Below are 19,590 nucleotides of genomic sequence, written 5' to 3' on the forward strand. Positions count from 1 at the left end.
ATTATTACCATTACTGTAAAAACACCTTGGTTAACAGTACATTAATCCTAATCAATCATTAATTCTTACTAAATTAAAATTACACTTTTATAATTTTTATCCTACACAAGTCCTGACATTTAGTCCAAAAAGACACAATTATTATGAAACATGAAATTCTTTATTTAAAGCATTGCAAATACTTAAACTTGAAAAATGTAAATGTGTGAAAGTTCATTTTAAAACTTTCTCAATTCATATCTTATTTTCAAAAAAAAAAAAAAAAAAGAAAGAGCATGAATTTACATGTATAAAAGCAATTAGAGTGCATTCAATGGCAAAAACACTGCAGAAAATTGTTTTTAAAACAAAGTATCTGGACTATGCATAAAGAACTGTCGTTAAAGATACAATGCTGGGACAGTGCAACATTTTTTTGTCCTTTGTCTGTATACTGGATTTAACATTTACATCCATTAACAAGGAATAAATTAAAGAATTGACAAAATAACATATTATTGAATGTGCATTAAAGTATTAAATTCATAGGAAAATACATGAGAAATATGTCACTTAAAAATACTGTAAATTTGGTGTAAAATACTCATATACTTGACTAAAACCTAAATGTCCAAAGCCAATAAATTGTGAAAGTAGATAAGTACTCAAGTTTTTCATCTTCTTTGGAAGTCAATAAACCTGGCACATTTGATGACTTGAAACAACCAGGAATATTCTTCATTATGGCAGGAATCTGTCAGAAGTCCCTCTAGGTAAGAATGACAAAGTTAGTCATAAAATGTGCACATTTACACAGAATTTAAATTTTAAAAATCCTAAAAATGAATCCTATTACATTTCATCATATGGTTAAACAGTATTTTATACACTTGGTTAACACTTTGAGGTAAACTAACAAAACAAATGCTGTTTAATCCAGTCCTGCAATGCCATCATGAAGATTGTTGAAAATATTTTAGGGAGGTGGTGATTCAATGCTATGAATATTTTGAAGAATGTTCTTTGTAGTGATGCTGAACCTGATTCCAGGTGTTTCGGTTATTTAGCTTAACAGAATAGATAATTAAATAGAAAACTGTCAGTACATAATAGAAGCAGCACAAACTACATCCTCCAAAATCATCATATTACTGAATCACCTCAATTCAATTTAATCAAAAACAACATTGTAACCATTATTGCAGGACGAATTAAAAGTAAACTGCATTAGTATCGTCAAATTGAAAAGTGTCTGTATACAGTAGATGTCCTGTTAAGAAGCATCTCACCTAGTCCGAGTTTCTCTACTCAAACTCCATTAGGTGGTGAAGAAAGGATGACACTGTTGTTTATTACTGTTGTCTTTCTCTTCACAACTTCCCCTGTCTTCCGACTCACTCCGGTTTTGGCGGTGCATTTTGTTCCCTCCTCTGGGTTTATCCTCAAGAAAAACCTTTAAGTAAGAAACAATGAATGTAAGAAAAAAAAAACATCAAATTCTTAATATAAATAAAATTTAAAGGAAAATTAATTTTACTATACAATTGAAGTAGAAAAGAATCTTAAAAACAGGCTTAAATATTTTTGGAGTCTGTGTGCTGTATTTCTTAAGCCATGAGCAAAAAAATACATTTTAGATTTCTTATCCCTCAGTGCCTTTGCTTTAAATGTTTTTGGTAACACTTTAGAAAAATGGTTCTTCATTAAACAGATAGTTCACCCAAAAAATAAACTCTGTCATCATTTATTTCATTTTGGGGCACCATTTACTTCCATCGTTTTTTCCCTACTATAGAAGTGAATTATGCCTCAAAACTGTTTGGTTAAAAACATTATTCAAAATATAATATTTTGCGTTCAGCGGAACAAATACATTTATACAGGTTTAGAACAACTTGACGGCTACTAAATGATGGCTGAATTTTCATTTTTATTGAGTGAACTGCCTTTTCTAGGTAAATGCAGGAAGTAAAGCAGGACAAATGAGTAGTTCTACAGTATCACTACAGTTACTACCAATAACTTACATGGAAAAATGAATAACTAATCAGTACATAATTTTAAATGTAGGACTGGGATATTTTTATTAGGTAATCAATAATTACTGAATGAGATTGGCCTCATTAAATACTAATAATTATGAAATACCTTTCTACTAAGTTAATTACTAATCACAACATTAACCTTTGTCTGAGACAAAACCACTGGTCCATATTCAGTGTAAAAAAAAAAGAAAAGTGATAACTTCTAAGACACAGTAAGGTTGTGATTAGTAATTAACTTAGTAAAAGGGTATTTCATAATTATTAGTATTTAATGAGGCCAATCTCATTCAGAAATTACTGATTACCTAATAAAAAATATCCCAGTCCTACTTTACTATTACTTACTGGTTAGTAAATCTTGTTTCCACATTAGTTATTAATCCTGCATAGTTACGTAAAATGACAGGCCATCATTCTAATGTGTTTTCATAAATTATATTTATCTGCCAAAACAATCCAAAAATGTTGTTTGTCCAGGACTTAAATTCCTCAAGATAATTTTATCTTCTGGAATTTTTTATTTTGTAGTTTATTTTGGCAGATGAAATATAATGGTACCTGGCTAATTAGCTACAAGAAAGTAAAAACCTATATAATTTTGTGATTTAGTTAAACAGACAACTAAACGTGTTAAACTTTGAATTAACAGAACAAAACAAAGTGTGGAGAAATGAAGATGTACTTACTGTTTTCTGAGTTCCAGTGTTGCACAGGCAGTCTCCTGGTATTCAATGTTGAAAATGTAGAAGAAGATGAAGAATACAGAAAGGCATCTGCACATCCCAGGTGCTCATCCAAAACATAGGCCACCTTTCCCTCAATGCTTACCATCCACTTTGTGGAAGAGAGAAATTGTTCCCTAAAAAAAAAACAACAAAAAAAAAACAATTACAAATGTTTAAAAGGCAAACACTCATTGAAGTACACTAACATTGCTCAAAACCTTCTCTTACCAAGCACTATGAGTCTTGGTGTGGCTGGAAGGCTCATGTATTTCTCGATGGATGCCTCTGTTGTAGCTGTTTTTAAAACACAAAAAGACCTATTATTACTGCATGTTTAAAATGCAGCTTAAAAATAACATTTCATGTATTTCACAATAGACTAGGCTTAATTCGTCTTAAATGAAATTTTAACTTTGCTCGAAAAGTTTTTAATCCTAATTCAATACACTCGTCTTTACTTTTTTTTTTAACGTTAACTTTACCTCAGTTTTTAGCCCCAATGCTGAAAAGAAACCGTTAAGGGAATCCAGAACCGTGAGCTCTGGCCTCTGCACTGCGCTGCTAGTTCCTAATCAAATTCTTAAAGCACACTGTCGACCCAAATGTCAAAAATGAGGAAAAATATAAAAACACCGTTTAAATGGAAAAAAAAACACGATGCTATTACTCAACTAAGTTAGAGGCCAACGTTATTTACTAACTAACTTCGTCTTAATGTAACGTTAAGCTTAACTGTGCTCGATAAAAAAAATGCTTTTAATCGGTAATTCAATAAACCCACAAAATCTTTTTTAAATAAAACGTTTGGTTTACCTCAGAAGAAACCGTTAAAGTCTCCAGAACCGTGAGCTCTGGCCTCGAGCAAAACTTGCGACTGCACTCACTGCTAGTTCCTAATCTAATTCGTAAAGCACCCAGTCGACCCAAATGTCAAAAATGACAAAAAACGACAGTTTAAATAAAATAAAATATATATAAAATAAACTATGCTATTTCGCAACTGTGTTAGGCCAACGTCAATTTACTAACTCCGTTTTAATAAGCTGCTATTCTCGATTTAAAAAATCATGATTTTAATCAACTTCCCTGCTAAAACACGACGTAACTGTTCCGTGTTGTTAGCGGGGTTAATTCAATAAATTCAACTCACAACGTTTTTTTTATATATAAATATAAAACGTTAGGTTTACCTCATTTTTAGTGCCAATGCTGACAAATGTTAACCTATAAAATTGGGGTGCGGACAACCGCGGGCACACGCAGTCACACACATATTTACCTTGCTTGTTTGCTGTTCTTCCTCTTCCTTACTCACGGGGATGAAAAAATCTTCGCAAGGTGTCTGTCCTTGGACGCAGCTCTTATTATGTTCTCTGGCATCGTCAGCTGATCACTCTCCTCGGGCAAAACTTCAACCCTGCACTTGATGGTTCCTAATCTAAATCGTAAAGCAAATCCTGACGATCCAAATAGCGCCAAATAGTCCGTTGTGGTAAATACAGTATTATACTTTATTTTTTAAAAATACAGCAAATCACTGTATTTGGTGTTTAATGTCACAGAAAATTCCCATGATTCAAAGGGAATTACAGTTATGAGCTGTAAAGAGAATTTACAGTATTATACTGGTTGATAAATGGTAAATAACTGTAGAAATTACAGAAAAGTCTAACAGTGAACTTTAAAGGGGTAGTTCACCAAAAAAGAAACCATCATAGTTTTGTATTGTTTGTAGTGAGATCAACGTTTGCATAAGTAATAGATGTGTTAGGGAAATAACACGTAACATTTTAAATTACATTTTACGAAAAAAGATTTGTTAATTTTGCTGAATGAGACTCAAGGTCCAACTCGGTTAAATGATCTAAACTTCCAAGCAATACAGTGTAGTGACGTATTTCGTAGTCTCAGCCTAAGACGTCACGGCCATGGACCATTGGCTAAACGTCTGATGCATATGGGACACAAAAGTGGAGACAATGTGTAAGTCGTCATCGGATTGGTTGAAATATACAGGATTTCCGGGAGATATGTGTGTCATGTTATTTAACGTTCCGTCTGAAAACAAAAATGCTGTGGCGCCAAACCTTCATGTTTACATCTGTGACGATCGAACGCTTATCAGGATCAACTAAAAACTGGTTATTCAAAATTATGTCAAATATTTAAAGTTCGCAGCATAGAATCTTTCAAATATGTCCGAGAGTTTTTGTTATTGTAGCGACATTTCCACACCCTGAAACGTGACGCTTAACAAAACGAACTGTGATTGGTTGTTTGACATTACGGTCAAATGGCCTCATGGGCAGGCCTTGGACTTGGACAATGAAAGCTGCCATAGATCTCAGACCTTCAGTGGTCAGTCTGAAGGTCTGGCAATGCAAGACTATAGCCTATTTCCAGCTGAAACGGAATATTGAAAAGAGGGCATGATTTTATGTTTGCGCTCCTTTGTCTCTCACTCATAGAAATCTAACTGTTGGAGGGGTGTGTTTAAGGATATTCTGCCCAAGCCGTCAAACTGGCATAATCAGAAAAGGCATGCCATTCCAGAGCGTAATTAAATGTTAAGATTTTGATTAAAGATTACTAAAACAAACTATTTTTTTCTTCAGATTTTCAGATTAACTTGCGCGGATTAATTGTTTACATCAAGATAAGCAATGTGCGATAGTAAAATAAAGTCAATATGGATTTCAAGCGGACTTTTAACCTGCAGAAAGAGTCACTGAATCAGTCAACGAATCATCTTGGTGAACCGACTCAAAAGATTTGATTCACCTGAATGAATCAAAATCCCCACCCAACACCAGCCAGCTTGGACAGGTTGACTCCGCTCGCTTTTATATCGGCACATTATCTGTTGCTCATAACAAGAAATGAGTAAACGGAATAATTGATTTTAAAACAATCCATGTCAGACCGTTGGCTTGCGGCTCGCGACTGCAGAAAACTGGAACAGTCCATTTATAAAAAGCCGGGGGGGGGGGGTCTCTCATGCCTGCCTTCACATTGGATGCACGAGTACACACTACACAATCGGAGCTCGCCTGCAAACACTGACTGTCCCCTACAATAGCTCCGAAAACATGAACGCTTAACCTGTTTGTTTGTTTTTTTTATTCCGAGCCAGGTCGGTTTTTTCTGCCGTCGATTATTGTCACCTGTATCTTTATTAATCTCTGACAGCCAACTTCCGATCTCACCGGTCTCTTCACTGTCTGTCTGCCAGTGACGAATGAGTGAGTGAGTGTGTGTGTGTGTGTGTGAGAGAGAGTGTGTGAGAGGGGAGGACAGCCTGAAATCGCCTCTTCTGTGCTTGACACTGTCACTCTGTCCCCAGGTCCACGGTTTATCTGAAGACATGCTGGAGAAACTCGATCTCGAGGATGAAGGTAAATAGATTTCACTCTTGTTGTGAATGTTACGATCTGTCTTCGTTTTCTGAACCGGCTGCATCAACACCTTCGCAGTCTTGACATTGTGATGTTCGTTTTTTACTTATTTAGTACAAACACTTAGTCTATTTTAATCTCATTCATAATCTAACCCGGGTACAATCGCGCGATGCGGATTTTCCTCTGATCATATGGTCGGTCATTTTGGGGCACACTTGTGTGGCGTTTTTATACAAGGTGTCGATTTACATCGAGCTGCTCAGTAGGAATCACTGGAGATCCCAGTTATGTATCGGGATCCCCATTCATTCGTCATTTCTAACCTGTTGGGTGTACATGCGTCAGATGATGCTATTGGCTGGAGAGCCTCTCACCCACGTCAAGGAGTCCCTCAGGGGTGAGGGTAATGCTGCCCAATTATGTGTATGCATATACATATTGATCATAAAATGGGGTGTCAGAAAGTGTGTGTGTGTGTGTGTGTGTGTATACATAAACACACATGCACAGTTCAGAATATATATATCTTTAATATTTTAATATAATTTGTACAAATAATTATCAATATCCAATATATATATATAATAAAATATATTGTATTATTTTTTTTATGAAATAAGATATTTTTAATGTTTTATATACATTGCCTTTAAAAAATATTTTTTGAAAGTCTCTAACTCGCCAATGTCGCATTTATTAAATAACTAATAATATAAAATACAGTAGAACAGTAATATTTTTATATGATTACAATATAATATTGCTATTTTCTATTTTAATATATAGTTAAATGTAATTTCTTTTTATGATGGCAGCTCTGAATTTTTTGCATTATTACTGCAGTCTTCAGTGTCACTTCAGAAATCATTCTAATATGCTGATTTGTTTTGAAACATTTTATTATTATTGTTGTTGAAAACGGTTGTGCTGCTTAATAACCACTTTTAATTAAAATATCGGCTGCAACAATGTAGAAGTTAATTTAAAAGTATATTTTGGTGTGATTTAAAGCGTTTATGCAGAATATTTTTTATTAATGTGGTACCTTATTGTAATTGTTTTTTTTTTTAAGTAGCTTATTGCTGCAATTTTAATAAGCAATTAGTCCGTTATTGAAATAACTAGACTTAACAAGGAATGCTGTGTGGCTGGGTATGAAGCAGCTCTGAAACTGTTTTCAGAGCAGACATTTTCCTCTGAAGTTCTTTCGCCTCCGGCAAGGTTTTCCCAGCAATATATGAGGCGAGCACACTGATGTGGCAGAGCAAGTCTTGCCATCATTTCTATGGGCGTTTGCTGGTGTTCTTTCTGCAAAGCTTTTAGGAGAAACAGAGAGCAGGTTGTGCAGGCTGCAGATCTGCCCTCTCATGTTGAGGTTGAGGGTTTTCCCCAAGGTGCCATCAGTGACGGTGAAGTCCTCAAAACCCTCACTCACACTTCCACCTCTCGCTGATATCTAACTGTAAAACCCTTCTTGGTGTTTTTGGTTATGCTGACTCTGCGGCTGGATGGAAGAGCCCAAAATGTATTCATTTTTTATCTCAGTAAAAGTTTTTAGATGAGTTTGTTGTGCGCTATTCTGCACTGACGCATTGACTTCACAGACCAAAAAGATCATATTTTAAGTTATTATTTCCTGAAAATTATGGCCTTGATTTAGATCAAGTTCAACTCAGTAAACAGGCCTCTTTTTTACTGATATTTTAGTATTGTTTATATACTATTATAGAATTAAATAAATATTTAGAATTGTGTTTTATTTTAATATTTTCACTTTAATTAAAATGTTAGTTTAAGTTATAGTAATTTTGTTAAGTGGTTTTGTTATTTTTATTAACTTTTGTTCTTATAATTTCTATTTAGCTGGTTTATTATTACTTCAGCTTTAGTTTTAATAATTTTAGTACTTTAATTTGAAGTACTTTAAGTCAGCAATCTAAGTTTAATTATATATATATATATATATATATATATATATATATATATATATATATATATATATATATATATATTTCAAATACCAGAAATTATTTTTAATTGTTTTAAATTTTTGTTTTCAACAAAGCTATCAAATGCTTTGAGTATAGTGCATGACTTGTATGGACTACTTTGATGATACTTTTTATGGTGCGTTGATGTCCACATTGAAAATTGAAATCTCAAGTCCCTGTGCATTGAAATTGCACAAAAAGAGCAATTTTTGGATGAACCTATTGTAATTAATATACTGAATAGGGCTGCACGATGTGTTGTTTAAGCATCGATATCGCGATATACGAATCCACGATAGTCACATCGCAGGATGTACGATGTAGGCTCTCGTAGTTGATCCGTTATTCATTAACTGTACGGGCCAGCTGCTCCCCGGTCCTCGACGAATGTGATTCGCGGATTAATTGCACAGCTTAACCATCATAGAGTGAAAGTTTATCATTGACAGGACTGAAAAACACATGCAAGTTTAAAGGGGCAGAGAGAGAGAGCGCTTGCACGAGAGAGACAGAGAGAGAGAGAGAGAGAGAGAAAGACAGAGAGAGAGAGCGAGTCGTCTTCAAACAACACGAGCGCTGTCTTGCTCTCTCTCCTTGTGCATATTAATCAATTGACACGATGGTGTCGGAGTTTAAATCATTTAAAATGAGAATGTTAGTGTGCTCACCCCATTTTTGTTTGTAAGAAAAAATATCGCAATATATATTGCAGAAAAATAAAATATTGCAATGTCATTTTTTCCCAATATCGTGCAGCCCTAATACTGAATATAATAGCATGTGTTCGTTTTTAAAACGCCATCATTAAATGATGTCTGAAAGCATTGATTTGAAGTATGTGTATGCGAAGCGTTCCAGTGCAGCCTGGCATGTCGATGTAATAGCATGTGAAAACCAAAGAGTTTTCAACAAACAAAAGATTCATTCTGCAGTAATTCAGTTCTTTGAATAGCCATGGTGGACATCAGCCAGAGTGTCATGCCTCTGGTAGTGGTAGATCCAAACATTCAGACTTTCAGAGTAGTCTTTTGTCATTTGTTTGGGCTTATTTGTAGATAATAAATACATATATATTATATTCTATTACAATTTGCATTAATCCCACACTGGAATTTATGTATTGTTGCTATTGTAATGAGGTATGAAGAGGTATGTTTGCTATTGGTCAGTGCAACAGTTGTGTTTCGGAAGTAAAAAACACATTCATTTTGTCCATCAGGGAATTGATTTTTAATGCATTTTAATTCTTTCTACATGTAAATCTTTAAAAACAAGCTTACCATGAGCTGTGAAGTTGTTAATTAGCCCACATTATTTAAACTTAATTTTCAATTAATCATGTTTACCAGTGGAATTGCTGGTGAAAAACGACATTACCCATGATTCTACAAATAACCTCCACCAATCAGAGAATCAAAACAAACAAATCATGCCAAAAGAACTCTTTATACCACTAAGCCTTGCGCATGACGCAGTTGAAAAAAGTGGGTGGGGACTGTTGCAATCTAAATATAGCCCCTCCCCCAAACTCATGTCATTGGTTTAGCCTGTTGTTATGACAGACAGGTCTGAATGTACTTTTGCGTTTTTTTTTAAAGCACCACAAGTGTTTTTCACTCTTTGCAGAGTTGTTTTGCATATACTTTACATTAACTTAGCATATTTAAAGTATGTTAATTTCCCACAAAGTACATATTGTCCCAACTGTGAGCTTTTCTGCGTGTACTTTTGAATTCCCTCAGTAAAGTTTCCTCAAGCAGCAGCAGCTGTACTGTCCTATTTTAATCGTTTCCATGAGCTAATACTAGACCTACTGCAGGGCTATTCTTTGACAATAGCCAGTGGTGTTAAACTGTGCTGAGCTGAAGCGATGGTGAGAAATACTTTGAACACCAGGCTTTTATTAACCTCATCACACTGAATGAGCCAGCACACATTGCACTGTCTGCTATCTGTGGCCTAGCATTGTAACAGAAATGTTAAGGTCAGTCACTTACTGAAAATTCTCCGTAGTTGGACAGATTTCTGTACCATACCATTTTTTTGGGAACATTCCGTTGGGGTACCTAGCACAGTAGTCTGGTAGCTACAGTAGGGCACTATTGGGCCTTTCGCACCGCTTTAGTTCCAGAGCTAAATGTACAGTACTAAAGTACTGGGACGATTTTGCGCGAACTATTTCCCAGTACCATTTAAAAGGTTGTATTCACAATGACCGTGTGTACTAGGACGTGACCTAAGCCAGTCAACACTGATGTCATTTGTGTACGACGTTCAACAACTTTAACAAAGAAGAAAAAAGTTAACAACAGGAGGATGGAGGACGCTGTGATCGGAGCTGTGTTTTTGATTTGTCTCGCGGGTTTCACAATAATGGAAATGGAACATCGACGTTGTTCTACCTTGCTGCTCATGCGTGTTGGGCTTGTTTACATCAGTGTGCAAACACAAAAAATATAACAGTGGATTTTAGAATTTAATATTTTCAACACACAGACAACGTTACACTTGCTTCTTTATGTGAGAATGACGTTGATCGCTACTTGCACGATGGAATTGAGCAATTACTGTCAGTGAGATCTACTTTCTTCACTAAGCCTTTTGATCAATTTTAGCTGAAACAATCAGGCTAGGTGTCTAGACTGTGGGGGCAGATGCGCTTGAGTCTTCCTAGATTGCACAAACAGCCTTGCGACAAAATATTTCAGTGTTTTTTTTTTGTCTAGACAGCTTCTGATGAAACAGTTTAGCGTCTAAGAATACTACTGTAAGAATTACCATGGAAACTGGATACATTAGGCTGGATGCTGCTGAAAGGAACAAGAAGAGAGACATCAGAGTCCACAGTTCAGTGGGTTCATGTCACCCATTCATGTCATGCTGCCAGATCTACTACAGTGTGTTGTTTTTAGTTGCTGTTTTGTTTGTTTGTTTGTTTGTTGCTAGGGATTTTTCATAAAATATTTGAATAATTTTCTTTGGCTTCAGTACACAATTTTAAAAGCCCTGATATTATTAGTTTAAATAAAATTAAATAATCTTCTTCTTATTATTATTATTAAGTTGTTATTGTTATCTTTAACACTTAATATATTTTTTACATTGTTTATTAAATATCTTTTTATGTATTTATCATATTATGTATATTATAAAGATAATATATATAAATAATTATTATAATAATGTATTATTATTTTATGTACAGTAAATATTAAATATCTTTTCATGTATTTAGATAATATCAAATTGTGTATATTATAAAGATAATATACATAAAATAATTATAATAATAATGTATTATTATTTCATGTACAGTAACTATTAACTTTATAATAATAATTCAAAGTATTTATATACCCAGTATAAATGTACGTATAAGTATCATATAATAATATTAATAATAACAATAATAAATTATATTATTATTAATACTTAAAGTTAATATACTTAATATATTTATACTGTCTAAATTGTAATATTCTTTATATATGAAGTATCCTATTATAAAGGTAACACAAATTAATAAAAGTAATAAATTATCATAATGTATTAACAACATTATATTTATTATATAATTATAAAATGAATATATTATATATTATAGTCATTTATTTCTGCAGTATAATTGTATTCAGTGTCATATTATTATTGTTATTAATAATACTTAATTACAATTTATTAATAAAAATGTAAAAAATAAAATTTTCTTGTCATTAATAATAATAATAATAAATTTGGAAGTTTAATATTATTATTAATAATATTACTAATTATATTTAATGTACTTTTTTATAATATTACACTTAATATTACACACCTCACTGCCATTATATTTTAGGAAAGGCGTCCCTCATAAGTGGATTCTTTTATCTTGGCCCTTGACATCAAAAAGTATGAAAACGAAGTTAACATGACTGTCAGATGAAAAAATGTCTAGTAACTAGTTCTAGTTTGAGAAGTAGATATTCTTGTAATTTATTACAGCAGTTATTTTCAGCCTGCTTTTTTCTCTGTACACTGAATAAGGAATACTGTTTTTCCGAACCTTGTTCAGCTTAATGTTATTAATTCATTTAAATAATAAAACACCCTTTCATTCTGAATGAATCAGTTCCTTCTAGCAGTGTGCTAGTGCTTACCAACAGATAATTGACACGTACTTACGACTCACTTTGCTTTCAAATTGACTGAGTTTTCGTTTATTGGTGTCATTTACAGCTGTTGAACAATCTGAGAGTGACATTTACATGCGGTTTATGAAGTCACATAAGTGCTACGACATCGTCCCTACCAGCTCCAAGCTAGTGGTCTTTGACACAACACTGCAGGTAAGCGCTCTGTGGAGGTGTTTGTCACTGATAACAAATCTATGTCAGACATGTTTACCAAGACTTACAAAATACTCATTCCGCACAGTTAGTTGATGTTTTCTTTTCTTTTTTTGTTATTATTTTTAAATTAAGTTGTAAATAAGAAAAGTTTATTGGAGTATGTTTTAAAAAAAAAGTTTACATTTTTCTTCTTAAAAATGTAATGTTTAATTTATTTTGGTGTCACTTGCCATTTCTTTGTAATTATTTGTGAAATTTACTAGCAATTTCTGAGTGATAATTGTCTCTTCACTAGTGTATTAAACTTTATGTCCCATTATATTATCTAAATATACAAATATTAAATTATACAAGTCATTTTTACACACAACAATATTATAATGTACAATATGAAAAATGGATATTTGTTTTGAAATTCACTATATTATCTAAATGAAATAAAATATTTAATTTAGAGTTATGCTTAAAGATACTGTAATTAAAGAATTTCTGAATTAAAATATGTCCCCTTTTGGTTTAGGCGGTTGAAACACTGATAGAGTGGTCACAAATTTTCATTCATGTTTATTTCACGTGAAAACTAGTAGTAAAGAGGAAGGGATGATCGTTTGAATCAAGGCGTTTAAGTGTTATCTTTCACGCCACATCAAAGTCTGCTTTTATTGTTTGAATTTCCTGAAAAAAGTACATCATTTGAAAGATGAGACTTTGATTCTTATCAATAGTAACAATATATACAACTGGAAGTTTCCAAAGAAGTTCCACTCTTGCAGTGGTTAAAACAATGCTGTATTATTTGTTTGACACACATACGCACCGAACTATATATAAATATATTCTACAAGTGATTTTAGACATAGCAATATTATAATGTACAGCATGAAATTCAGTTTGAAATCAGCCAAAGATTATATTCGGCAATTGTATTAGGTGACTTGATGTTTTTAAAGATGAATTGTGATGACAGCAAAGAACTAAATAAATGTAAAAATAAGAGAAACGAGCATCTGCAATTAAATATTTCAAATAAATGCACTTGACAAATCTTAAATAGTTTTTTTTTTATATAAATATAAAAATCTCTATTATCAGCAGATGCGATTATATCATGCATCCTTACTTGAGCTATTTTATTTAGTAAATTTCTATCTGTATTTAATCTGTTTACGCTGTCATCTTCAGCTGGTCACATGACCTCTCATTCAAAATGCTGCAGCTTTTAGAAAAGGAGTCCATTTCTTATCTCTAACCTTGTTTCATTCGTCCCGTTTGTCTCTCACTGTCTCTTCCTATCTTCATCAGTCTTGTTTCTTTTCCCAACGGTTTGTTATACCACTTATTGATGTTTCTGTCGGCTGTTCTCCCAGCGCTCATCTATAATACACATATCATGTACTCTGTGATCAGCACATATGTTTCCAGTCTAATCCGGTATTGCACATGCTCCCATAAACCCCTCCATCAGCATCAGTACGATCTGCTTCTAAAGTTCAGTGGAGGTGCAGGGACCCACGGTCGATGCGTGTAAATATTTGATCAATCCTTGATGAGTGGGCTTCTTGCTGTCGGCAGCATCGGGATTGTTTTGGCCAGAAGATCCAAGCCTATGTTCCTGATCACTGACTCACAGCAGTGATATACTAGCCGTCGTCCCCACCTCCCAGTTCACAACAGCTTCCATACATCAGAAAGACCAGCCTTGGGGAACGTCTCATTATGTTCCTTGCTATGTCTCGATTAATGTTTAATCATCTCAGATTGGGCTGGAACATCACCCAAGAAAAGAGGCTCACATGATTTATTTAACAGCGCCCGTGAGACGCCATGATTACTGCTTTGTTTGGCTTCATGGCAGTATTGAAAGTGTTTGAAAGGATCGGCCCGCCCAAATCCACCTTATATAGCTGGTACTAATGATTTCAACATTTTATGAATTCCCCAGGATATATATGGTTTGCATGAATTGGATTTGGATTTATACCTTTTGTAAACAATGGCATGCCAGCAAAAGTGCAGAACAGAGTTTTGTGAAAGGCTTGGAATGAAATCCTTACTGTGCAGGTCCATACAGGCCTGGTCGCCCAGCTCAGGTTATGTGCATGTGCTGAACAAGTTATCATGCGAGGAGATATTTTTGCTTAAAGATAAGGAAAAAATTCCTTTATTCCTGCTGTGTGGCTCCTAGAATACATTTCAGTTTTTCTAAAATTGCTTAATTATTTATCAGAATAGAATGTCTTACAAAATTATTTTATATTACTTAACAAAATAGTAAATAATGATTAAAAAGCATTTTCGGTTTTTGGCCAAGTGCATCCAGATTTTTCAGTTTCGGCTCAGAATTTTCATTTTGGTGCATCCCTAATTATTTGGAGTGTAATTAATTACACTTTACATAATAGCATTTAATTGTTAAAGAAAAAAAAAACAAAAGCTTTACAATGACAAATAATCTAAAACCAAAAAGAAAATAAATGTATAATAATAGTTACTGCTAGTACCTCTGTTATAGTAATTATATTATTGCTATTATTAATATTCTAAGTACAAATAAGTAGTAATAGTATTAAATACATTGCAGATCTTCTTATATGCTTTATTGACATTTTATATATAATTGATAATTATTAGCATAAGTATTAATAGTGCTAATATTATTGCTATTAGTATTACTAATAGTAATACTGTTTAATGATATGCATTATAATATAATAATGATAAGTAGATTAATACTAATACTATAATTATTGCTATTTCTAGTATTTATATATAGTTTAATAATAATAAAAATAATAATTAAGGATTTTACTATTTAAACATGAACTGAAAGAAGAAATTAAAAAAAAGATTAAATTGATTCAAGATCATTTTTATTAGTCGCTTGAAAATGTAAAATAATCTCTATTGCTTTATACATAAGCAATATCTGTTTATTTGACATATGGAATTTCTTATGCATTCCTTTGTTAAAGACATTGTGCTTGTGGCTGAATGCTTAGACATGTATGAACATGGGCTTTGTGTGAAAACCAACTTTTATCAGTGGAGGGTCTTCAAAGGTGTAATTTCTTGCCATATTGTGTGCATAAACAGAAAACAGTGCCCTCTACCTGTCACTGCTGGTGCTAAAAAAAAATTGGTGTTAAATGTGAAGACATAATTATTTTAGTATCCCCCCCCCCCCTTTTTTTTTTAGGTAAAAAAGGCCTTTTTTGCCTTGGTGGCCAATGGGGTCCGAGCTGCCCCTCTGTGGGAGACCAAGAAACAGAGTTTTGTGGGTGAGTATGTTTTGATAATGAATACAAAAAAACGGCACTGGTTGATATGAGTGACAAAGACCCCTTTTGAAAGAACAAGCACCTGATTTTAGTTGTAATAGGTATTGAAATTCTTTGTCCCCTTTGGTTACTGTCGTCTGATTGGTTTCCAAAAGTGTTTTCATTATCTGTGTTTTCTTAAACCAAGGCATGGAAGTGCTTTGATAATTGATTTTAATTTATAATTTATTTTTTATTTTGGGGTCTGAAAGGTTTTTAATTCTTCTTTTTGAAATTCTTTTTATGCCCACCAATGCTTCATTTATTTGATCAAAAGACACAGTAAATACAGCAATGAATATGAAAAATTACAATTTAAAATATATTTTTCTATTTTCATAAGTTTTAAAATGTAATTTATTCCTGTGATGCAAAGCTGAATTTTTAGCATCATTACTCCAGTCTTCAGTGTCATGTGATTCTTCTGAAATCATTTTAATGTTGATTTGGTGCTCAAAAAAACATTTCTTATTATTATCAATGTTGAAAAAGTTCAGTTAAATTTTTTTTTGTGCCTACTGATACGTTTTTCTCCTGATTTTTTGATTAATAATTAAATGAGCAGCATTGATTTGAAATTGAATTTATCTAACAATGTAAAAGTCTTTTTTTTCTTTTTATTAGAGCCTCCTTGCTAAATAAAAGTAATAATTTCTTTAACAAAAATTATACTGACCCCAAACTTTAAATGTTTTGATTATGAAGAAAGTAAATAGAATGAATTCATCCTGTTGTCATTTAAAGTAGATATTGACCCAGACATTATATATAAAATTAAATAATACATTTAATTTGGTTCAAAAAAATTTATGAACTGAAAATCCACCTGCAATAGCTTAGTTATTTCAGTGCATTCAGCCTCTGAGGAAGTGATCACATGCTAGAAAGAAATGAAATACATTTTAGTGCAGGTAAAGGTATGCTCAAGGAAAAATTAAGGAATATGTTTCATTTTAGCAGAATCTCCTTGACATTTATCTCTCAACCCTCCCTGGAGTTTCATACAGATTTATACAACAGCCTTTTGATGTATCATATTTATTAAAGTAATTTCTTTTGATCAAGCACCTTCGTACTTTTATATGTCTGTTTTATTTATCATATGTCATGAATGTTTTGCATTAACTATTGCCTGTCAAGTATCTAACTTTCGATAGATGACAGTATCTGTCCTCTCGAGAGATAATACAATCATAACAGACAAACTACAGGATACAGCTCACTTAAACACCGTACTACAGTCTTTAACAAGCCCCTGTAAAGACTGTCACATATCGGATGAATAGAATGCATTTATAAATGTAATCTCCACTTCATAAACCCTCATATTTCCTGCTTAATGTGGCCAGCTGCAGCTGTTTCGGTAGATTTGCTTGTGTACTGGTCTAGCATAAGCCTCTCAGCGTTGATAAAGGACCGTTTGAGTCACTTACCTTACTGTAGACTCAGGCTAAAATACAGAGTGATAGTTCACTAAAAACGAAATTCTCTCATCGTTTACTCACCCTCATGTTATTAGGAGTTATTGGTGTTAAAAGGAGCTGTGTGTTTGTCAGAGGGAAAGAGAGCAGGTGGTGATATTAATTAGCGGGTTTTGAAACCTCTCACCTTTGAGAGCTCCATGAGGAGTCTTTGTCATTTCAACTTAATCCAACACCTGCTTATAAAAAGCTCTTCAGCTGAAAATTTAATAATTTGCACTCTGATAAGGGGAATATGATGCTTCCTTTATGACACTTTATAAACTAGTGATGTAAACTTGCTATAATTTTAATCCATAATTGTTTTAGAAAAATATATATTTGTTATTAATAACTGAAAAAATATTTTCCTCCTATAAATTAACTTTTTTTTAAACTTGCTACAATTTTAAATAAAGCTAAATATGCAGTACCTAGAATTTTTAGGGTTTTGAAAAATATAGAAAAATTATGAACTGTATAAAACATGCTGGAATCATAAAAAAAAAAATGTCTAGAACCTGAAGTAAAAACACTTTATTTATAGTCTATAAATTAAGCTAAATATGTTATTTATTTTTATATAATAATAATAATAATAATAATAATAATAATAATAAAAATATTTAAAATAAAAATAATATAAAGTAAATATAATTATTCATACAAATAAAAAATAAATGTTTATATTATTAATAAAATTATATTAACTGATATGAATGGACTCATTTTGTTCACCAATTAAACAACATTTCATAATTTAACAACTAAATTAACATAAATAAAAAAATTTCAATAAAATGATAATAACTGATTTGATATGAATGATTTGATATTTGATTTTTTTTTTTTTTTTTTTTTGATTGTTCACCAATCAAACAACATTGCATAATTTAGTAAGTTTACAAAAATTCTGCACATGGTTTTCTGGGAACACTAACGCCTATACTGATGACTGACACAAATCAGTTAATCAGTTATTTCAACTTTTTATTTAACCAAACAGTCCAAACACACTAGTTGACTAAAATGAATCTGAATATAAAGTATGTTTTTTAGGCTGAGGCCACCCAGACCAGGTCTCTGGCACTGCTTACATCCTGAAACACCACAGACCCTCATTTCTCCCTTTACTGATTAAGACAGGCCACAATAAGGATATAAATAGGCCTACACCTTTCATCACCTTTTAATCAAGAGAGTGATTACACCGCGGCAGTGTGAGCGTCTCAGAAACTCCAGCACTGATTTAGACACAGTGTCCGCTAGTTTGCTGCCAGGGTTTATGTAATGTTGTAAATACGGCCTTCTCAGATAACACTCATCACTCCTATGTGACTCTCCTCTCGGACACAGCAGTGATGCTGACCTAATGTCTCCTTCAGTATCATGTTCATCTGTGTGGATTAAGTCATCCCATAAAAAAGCTCCCTTCTGAGGGGAAACTGTTATCGGAGACCCCATGTTTCCCAGAGTCTTTTTTTCATGGTTTTCATGCCTTTCCACACCGAAGTCTTAATTAATCTTCCTTGTTTCTCTGCAGGCATGCTAACCATCACAGACTTCATCAACATACTTCACAGATACTACAAATCACCCATGGTATGTAATGCATTCTGTCTTTAGTTTTTTCTAGTTTTTAGAAGAAATACTGATCTCTTAGGATAGAAACATACTCTCAATTTTAGACTCATACTTCAGTGATATAAAGTGTACATGTATACAGTAAAAGTGCTGCATTTAGCTTTGCCTGCTGGCAGACGGGATGCTTATAGTCACAAATAACCTACAGCGCTCTGCTCAGATCACACTGATCTCAGGAATCAGAATCAAATGTTCCAGAAACACCTCAGCATCTGTTGTCTTTTGTGCTAATAATTGCTCCTGAAAAATCATTTCAAGTAGTTAAATTGATGTGGATTGTAAATAAATTGCTTATTTTCATCACGTCTGTTATGAAGCTATACTCCTGTCATTTCATATTTTCTGTAATTTACGATATGGAGTTGATACTATATAATTCGCAGCCTCAGATTCACTGTACAACTCCTCATCAATATTCATAAGCTCATATCTTTGTTTTAGTTTTTTTGTTCTTAAATATAGATTCATGTGAATTCATGCGAGAGCAAAGAAACCACTAATCACTCGGAATAAAAGCAACATCCTCTCATCCTTTCACACATCATCACATCTTTTCTGCAGACACTGGAAGTACTTGAAAATGCTGTAAAGCTTCTTCCTGCGTTTAGAGGAAAGGCAGCTGTGGCTTAATTATTTATATTCATATGTGAAGGCAAAATACTGACTATAATCTCCACCAGACTGACACAGGATTATTTGA

At 33.0% G+C, this 19,590-nt stretch overlaps 1 protein-coding gene across 4 annotated transcripts in view; it reads left to right on the top strand.

Moving 5' to 3' along the window:
- LOC113066143 (5'-AMP-activated protein kinase subunit gamma-2-like) overlaps positions 1-19,590 on the top strand; it is a 62,750-nt gene that overhangs the window by 34,423 nt on the left and 8,737 nt on the right. For 3 of the 4 annotated variants that reach the window (XR_003279132.1, XM_026237830.1, XM_026237832.1), the window contains 4 exons: positions 6,093-6,144; positions 12,357-12,466; positions 15,666-15,747; positions 18,790-18,848. Coding sequence is in view for 3 of the 4 variants with exons in the window: in XM_026237830.1 (XP_026093615.1) it covers positions 6,093-6,144; positions 12,357-12,466; positions 15,666-15,747; positions 18,790-18,848 (303 nt within the window). In the remaining variant the exon portion in view is untranslated. Of the gene's footprint in view, positions 1-5,871; positions 5,992-6,092; positions 6,145-12,356; positions 12,467-15,665; positions 15,748-18,789; positions 18,849-19,590 lie in introns of those variants that run through there. The other variant, XM_026237833.1, reaches the window with a different exon arrangement.

This window comes from Carassius auratus, chromosome 49, assembly GCF_003368295.1.
Source record: "Carassius auratus strain Wakin chromosome 49, ASM336829v1, whole genome shotgun sequence".
In the NCBI taxonomy this organism is placed as follows: Eukaryota; Metazoa; Chordata; class Actinopteri; order Cypriniformes; family Cyprinidae; genus Carassius; species Carassius auratus.